Source organism: Hippocampus zosterae, chromosome 3 (genome assembly GCF_025434085.1).
Source record: "Hippocampus zosterae strain Florida chromosome 3, ASM2543408v3, whole genome shotgun sequence".
Taxonomy (NCBI): Eukaryota; Metazoa; Chordata; class Actinopteri; order Syngnathiformes; family Syngnathidae; genus Hippocampus; species Hippocampus zosterae.
The window spans coordinates 14,121,316-14,128,942 of NC_067453.1; the positions used below are offsets into that span (position 1 = coordinate 14,121,316).

The 7,627-nt window shown below is 45.6% G+C and overlaps 1 protein-coding gene across 3 annotated transcripts in view; it reads left to right on the plus strand.

The window, feature by feature from the left end:
• The window catches only part of lonp2 (lon peptidase 2, peroxisomal), a 57,106-nt gene extending 55,013 nt beyond the window's left edge, over nucleotides 1-2,093 (plus strand). For all 3 annotated transcript variants that reach the window (XM_052061665.1, XM_052061666.1, XM_052061667.1), the window contains 2 exons: nucleotides 1,600-1,847; nucleotides 1,917-2,093. In XM_052061665.1, the coding sequence (XP_051917625.1) occupies nucleotides 1,600-1,830 (231 nt within the window). In that variant the 3' untranslated portion in view covers nucleotides 1,831-1,847; nucleotides 1,917-2,093. The remainder of the gene's footprint in view (nucleotides 1-1,599; nucleotides 1,848-1,916) is intronic.
• The last annotated feature ends 5,534 nt before the right edge of the window (nucleotides 2,094-7,627 follow it).

Below are 7,627 nucleotides of genomic sequence, written 5' to 3' on the forward strand. Positions count from 1 at the left end.
CTAAATGAGTGGTTGCAACAGATCCCGGGAACAACATCGGACATCTCAGTCCAGAAATGTGCAGTGCTGGGAACAGCAAGGATACTGCGCAGAACCCTCAAGCTTCCTGGCCTCTGGTAGAGGGCCCGAGCTGAATGAGGGACGGACACCACCCGAGGGGTGAGATGAGAATTTATATATATATATATATATATATATATATATATATATATATATATATATATATATATTGCGCGTTGTCCCGCACGCGGTCTGTCCTTCCGTCTGTCCCTTTTCAAAACGTACCTACTTCACCGCGCCGCTGCGCGCCGCCACTGCGCCGCCACTGCGCCGCTCAGACAGTGGTTCACTACGATCGCGCAGGCATCTTAGCGAAAAAATGTTGTCTACCCACAAGCATTGCAATGAAATTGTTAGTTATTTAGTAGAGCTAAACATCTCTTTATTTTCGCGATAAGCAATGAAGATGAACAAAATGTTGAACCAAGCAACAACACTTTTGTGGGCCGAAGGCCCACCTTACCAGCCTTCCGCAGGAAGTAGCTGATGAGCCGCCCGGAGGGCGGCGAACCAGCTAGTATATATATATATATAAAATACTTCCTAATCAGAATATTTGATTTTCAGCGAAATTATAGTGTCCTGGTTTTTAATTTTGAAAATCTGGTCTCCCTGTCTTAATTCGTAATGTGCAAACGCAGACAGCCTGCACAGAGCATGCTTCGTGCCTCCGCTTTTGAATTAAGGAAGCTTGCGCTGATTTAATTTGAGAGGGAATGGCAGTGATATCCAGTCCTGGATTAACATGCAGCCTTCACGTGAACATTCACAACTTTGTTATTTCACCAGTCCATCAACTTGCGCATGCGTCCTGAGTTATCCAAACGGATCAAAGAGGATCCGTTGAACCCGCCGAAGTGGCTCACTGGAGTTCACCCACATTTCTAAATGTCAAGACCTGGTAAAATTCTTGAGTAAACATACTTGTTAGCCATCACGGTCAGTCCGAGGCAGAGACTCAGAGTTCAACACATGTCATAGCATAATGGTTGACAGACGAATGTAAAATAATGGTGTCCTTGAAACGATTTGCCCCGAGTCACAAGTCCACAAGTTGTGTTCCATATGGACCTGAATCATTTGAAAACAATGCGGTCGGACAGACAAATGGGGCTTTTTTTTTTTTTTTTAAATATCGTAAAGAGACAAAAACGCGTGACTCTTGAGGTCGATGACGTGACAATTACTTTCACTACAAGCTAACGTGTCTTTGTTAATGCTTGTTACTGAACTCGCTCATACTGAGTCCTGTGGCAGTTTTTGATTTGGTATTTTTAATCAATGTCTAATTTATATATAGTGTGTGTGTGTGTGTGTGTGTGTGTGTATATATATATATATATATATATATATATACATTTGTCGAGTGGGAGACAAAAAAAACAAGCCAAATAATCACTTTTTCGTTCTGCTGACAACCTACCATTCTTTTAAATGCGAGCCTGAAATTCAAATACAGGATGACAAATCTGGCCCTTTATTGATGTTGATGTTTGGAATGACCCAAATATTCTATCAGATGTTTGTGGTCCTCCTCAGGTGGGCGGTATTAAAGACAAGGTGCTGGCAGCCCACAGGGCGGGCGTCAAGCGAGTCATTGTGCCCAAACGTAACGAGAAGGATCTGGAGGAGCTTCCGGCGAACGTGCGAGACGACCTGGACTTTGTCGCTGCCGCCGACCTGGACCAGGTGCTGAACGCCGCTTTCGACGGAGGCTTTCCTGGGACAGGCAGGATGCATGAACGCCCTCAGCTCAGCAGCAAGCTGTAACGCAGCACACTGGACAGGTTTGGGCCTCCAGCACGCATCCTGTCAGTCTTGTGCCACATGCACGTGTCAACCTATATCTTGTTTAGGGTGAAGAAGGGCTGACTTGCTCCTGAACTGGTTGCCAATCAATCCCAAGACACAAATGGAGACAGACTCACGTTCTCAGCGTCACTGAGTGGGAACTGAACCCTCGCACGCAAGTCAGGCGGGTGGACATTCTTCAACTTCACTCTTCAACTCGTCTTCTAGATCTGATAACAACATCCATCCATCCATCCATTTTCTGAACCAATAAAATGCAATATTAGCATTGTAGCTCAGCGCTAACCTGCAGTCATTGTTGTCAGTGACAGAAAGAGTGCATTATTTGATCGATTTGGGCTTATCACAACAGTTCTCCCCTCCTCTTTGAAGGGGGCATATTATGGAAAATTGGCCTTTTAAAGGTCTTGCTCACATGTAGTTGGTGCTCGGAATGGCCTGCACGTTCTTTGTAATTAAAGAACCAATTAAATCTTTTGTCATCTGCCTATTCCTGAAAATGTGTCCGCGCACAAATGTTTCTGAGAATCAGAATCATCTTTATTGGCCAAGTATGTAGAACACACAAGGAATTTGTCTCCGGTATAACACGCTGCACTAGTATCATCGTAAACAACAAAATCATTGAACCATTTTAGAGTAACCAGTAGTTTTGTAGTACCATTTTGTGGTGCAAGAAGAGTGACTACGTCAGTGACTGTTTAAGGAGTTAATGGCTAGAGGGAAGAAGCTGTTTAAGTGTCTACTGGATTTGGTGCGCATGGATCTGTAGCGTCTGCCTGAGGGGAGTGGCTGAAAAAGGTGGTGGGCAGGGTGCGGGGGATCCAGGAGGATTTTCCGTGCCCTTGTATTGATTCTTGCAGTGTGCAAGTCCTCAAGAGTGGGTAGGGCGGTGCCAACGATTTTTTCCGCCGTCCTAACTGTCCGTTGAAGTCGGATTTTTTCCTTTTTTGTGGCGGCCCCCAAACCAAAGAATCCTTGCGTAGGTCCCTGTGCTGTCGAGGTGCTTGAGGATGTAGTGCAGACCTATGTTGACTGCGTCTTCCACAGACCTGTTTGCCCGGTAGGCAAACTGGAGAGGGTCCAGCAGGGGTCCAGTGACGTTCTTTAGGTGGTACAGCACAAGGCGTTCAAAGGACTTCATGACCACAGACGTCAGGCCTATAGTCGTTCAGTTCCGATGTTGCCGATTTCTTGGGAACTGGGATGATGGTAGACTGTTTGAAGCAGGATGGGACCTCACACAGCTCCAGGGATCTGTTGAAGATCTGTGTGAAGACCGGAGCCAGCTGGTCAGTGCAGACTTTCAGGCAGGAGGGGGACACTTTGTCGGGCCCCGGAGCTTTCTTGATCTTTTGCTGCTTGAAGAGCCATCTCACGTCGTGTTCGTGGATCTGTAGTGGAGAAAAAGAGGGTGCGGGGGTAGGTAGAGTGGTTTCTGGTAGAGGTGGGTGTGTGTGGGAAATGGGGGTGTCCTTTTCATTCATTCAAATCGGCAGAAAAACATGTTTAGTTCATTAGCAAGACCCTTATAGTTCACCGTTTGGGGGGATGGCATTCTATAGTTAGTGATTGCTTTCAGGCCATTCCATACAGATGCAGGTCGTTAGCAGAGAACTGGTTTTCAGCCTCTCTGCATAGCTTCTCTTAGCGATGTTAATTTCCTTTGCCAATTGGTTTCGGGCATGTTTGTACAGTGCCCGATCTCCACTTCTAAATGCGGCCTCTTTCTCTTTCCTGAGTTGCCTGAGTTTGGGAGTAAACCATGGCTTGTTATTGTTGAAGGAGCGGAAGGACTTCGTTGGTACACACATGTCCTCACAGAAACTGATGTATGATGTTACAGTGTCTGTGTATTCATCCAGTGTGCCCGTTGAAGTTTCAAAGACACCCCAATCAGTGCAGTCTAAGCATTCTTGTAGAGCTAGCTTTGCTTCATCTGTCCATTTTTTCACAGTCTTAACAACCGGTTTAACACATTTGAGTTTCTGTCTGTATGTAGGTATTAAGTTGATTAAATTGTGGTCAGAAAGACCCAATGCTGCGCGGGCGACCGATCGGTATGCCTTTTTGATTGTTGTATAGCAGTGGTCTAGAATGTTGCCTTCTCTGGTGAAATAGTCGATATGCTGCTTATATCTGGGAAGTTCACGGTTAAGATGTGCTCTATTAAAATCGCCCAAAATGATCAGGGGTGACTCTGGGTATTTTAGTTCGAGTTTGTTTACTTGTTCGGCTAGCGTTTGTATCGCCGTGTTAGCATTAGCTTGTGGCGCAATGCAAACACCAACTAGTAAAAAGGAGGTGAACTCACGTGGCGAGTAGAATGGCTTGCAGTTTAAAGACAACGACTCCAGGTCCGGGCTGCACTGTGCGTCGAGCTTCGTGACATCAGTGCACCATTCTTCGTTGATATAGAAGCAAATCCCACCACCTTTCGATTTCCCTGATGGCTCCGTGTCGCGGTCGGCTCGGAGAAGGCAGAAGCCGGGTAGATGTAGCGCCGGATCTGGATGGCGGTCACTGAGCCAGGTTTCAGTGAAGCAGAGCGCAGCAGAACGTGCAAATGTTTTGTTGGTCTTTGTTAGGAGAAGAAGTTCATCCATCTTGTTTGGCAGAGATCGTAGATTAGCAAGATGGATCGATGGGAGCGGGGTTCGAAATCCACGCTGCCGGAGATTGACGAGCACGCCGGCTCGCTTCCCTCTCCTCCGGCGGCGTTTCCATGCTCTGTACAGCGCAGCCGCTCCGCTCGCGATTAGCTCCGAAAAACCTTGTGGATTTTCGTGTGCTGGTGAAAAAAGACCGAGCGTAGACTCCCCAATGCGCAGCAACTTTTCCCTCGTGTAAGTAAGCCGCTCAGGGTCGCCAAAAACAAACGACCGAGGCTGCCATAGCTGTCGGCGCCAGTTTATCTTCTGAATTGTACATTACAACCACCCACCTTGAGTTTTTTCGACCGTAACATCCATCACTTAAGCTGGACAAAGAAAATTCATCCTTTGCAAGTGATAAAAAGGGGAAAACGGCGAAGGTAAACATCCCAATCCATAATGCTAACAAATGAACAGCTTACATTGCACGGAGCTTGTGCGCACCAGTTACTAGTTATCGCTAGTAGCAAACACTTTTGTTTGACAGTTCCTGACCACTTACTCAACATTTCAAGATGTTGAAGTAAAGTTAAACCAAATAGCCACAATCACATAGCAGATATGAAAATGAGCACGGCAAACGCCATTCTGTCCTTGGTTCAATCTGCGCATCATAGCTAGCAGCCACTGGCTCCTCCCACGTTTTTGACATGGACTGTTTTCTCTTGAAATTCACAAGACCCCTTTTCACTCAAATTTGGACATACTTACGTGCGACAGCTCAGCATGTTATTATTGTATGAAACTATGAAAAAAATACCACAAAATTATAATAATAATAATAAAGTCAATAAAATAAAATAAAATGAAGTCAAGATGGCGCCCGAGTAGGCAGCCGTCAGCAAGTGCTCTCATGAGCCTTGCTTTTTTTTGTTGTTCTTGTGTTTCTTTTGTCACTTTGTGTTTGTTGTTACGTCGTGTGGACTTGATGTGGACCTTTTTTCAGCATTTTTTGGCCACGACATTCATCAAGGAGGAGACTCTGTGCTTGGTGGTTGCGCCTTCTCGGCAGCATGGGTATACCAGCACTGTTTTTGACTGGGAGGAATGTCGGCGCCATTTGACTATCGTTGCTGGACAGTCCCGGGGCGCTTGTGTCTTGCGCCTGTAATGGGCAGCATTTTTCACAGCCCCGCTTTGTTCAGCGGAGAGATCGGTGCTGTTGAACGGTCTGCAGCTGGATGGATGGAGGTCTTGAGGAGCCGACGATGAGAAGAAAGGAGCGTTGGCGCGGAGTGCCGATGCGGATTTGGAGCTGGGAGTCGCGGCTTGGAGTTTGAAGCGGATTACGTGGGACAGGAGAAGTGAACTAATCTCTTTTCGTCAATGGATGCTACAGCTTTGTGTTTGCTTTCAAAACTTAGCTTGTAGCAGACGTGTGCACATTTTCAGCATGACGTCTCTGATCCACTGGAGAAAGGACACTTTGATCCTCTCCTCTTTCATCTAGAACTGCTTCAGACAACAAAGTGTATGCAGAAAATTGGTGAAGATTGAACGACTGTCTGTGTCCTATGTGTTGTGTTGTCTTGTGTTATTTTTGTTATTTTGACTTCAAAATGGCGCCGCGAGAGTGGCTGCCTTTACAGCAGCTCCTATATTTTGTTGTTCTACTTCTTACTTTCATAACTTTGCTGCTGTGAATTGGGAATTTCTCCATTGTGAGACTAATAAAGGTTTTTCTTATCTTATAATAAACATGTGTGGGGAAGTCATGTCCGATGGCTGTATTTGGTATTGTACTTCATTTTCTCTGTTTCGCCCATGTACAAGAAAAGGGTTGCCTTCAATTAACGTGTCTCTCATGTTTAGCACACACACGGAGACGGTGTGCAGCAACTTGAGCCGTGACAAATTAAAAGGCGATCCTTGGAAAGTTGTCCAGCGGTCAGATATTAAGAGGATAAATTCTCCCGTATGTTGTATGAATGAGCCCAAAGATCGACGAATATATGTTACTCCACATTTCATCAATGAGATGCCAAAGAGTTGTAATGCCTGTTAGAAAGATGCTTGGTCAGAAGCAGGCATGATCTGACCTTTCCTACCCGTTAGTGTGTGTGATGTTACTAACTGGAGATCAATAAGCTTTATAAATGTTTATTTATCCGTTTATATAACAAGCTGAGTGGGAAGTGCAGTCAGCATTTACATATCATGTGTCATGAAACAAAGTGACATGGCGGAGGTGGTAACGCGACCGATTTGTATCAATTATAGTTTTAATCGGCACTTTGGTTTGTGCCTTAATGAAAGAATGAAATGTTAGCCGAATATCCAACACCCAGCAAACTTCTACCCGCTGGCAACTGTGTGGATTTTCTCCAGGTACTCGGATTTCCTCCCACATTCCAAAAACATGTAACACTCTAGTCATACATTCACGTATTATTCGGTTGATTCTCGTGTCGTCATTTTATGCTCGCAATGAAGAATGCTTCTGCCTGTCAGTATAGTTTGATTTTGCCTGCAATGAAGAACGCTTATGCTTTCAATAAGGTTTATCCTTTATTATTTACTCACATCTATAATCATTATATGTTCTTCATTATGTGCTCACTTTTGCTTGCTGTACCGTGTGAGAAGTTAGGGTCGCAACCACCTTTCCGAGGACGTGGCTGGGAAGAGATAACTGTTAAGACTAAACAGCGAGCAAGGCTGAACCGTGAATGGAGACATCAACACCAGCTGCAACGGGATGTTTATGTCTATTTGCACACATGTACGTAAATTGCACTCACATACACACACATAGTCAAACAAGTTCAGTGTGTGTTCAACAGCCCCCACCCTTTAGGTTGGACACACCTATGTAGTAGCTTTTCCCAATAAATGAGGAGGTGAAGGGGGAGATCGTTAGGGTTACGTGTGGAGAACTGAAACCGAACGCTTCTCCTCGTTCCCTCCTGGTACCAGAATCGAGTCTCCTGTCTCCTCCTTTTGGTTATTCTTGAGTGTCAATTTGGACCAACCTGACATTTTTGGGGGCTCGTCCGGGATCGCAACATACCTGACGCCTCCAGACGCTGAGTCGACGGCCAGGAAGACCGTGGCCACGGCAAAGACACCCTTTCTGGGACTGGGTTTCGGCTCCTCGTCTG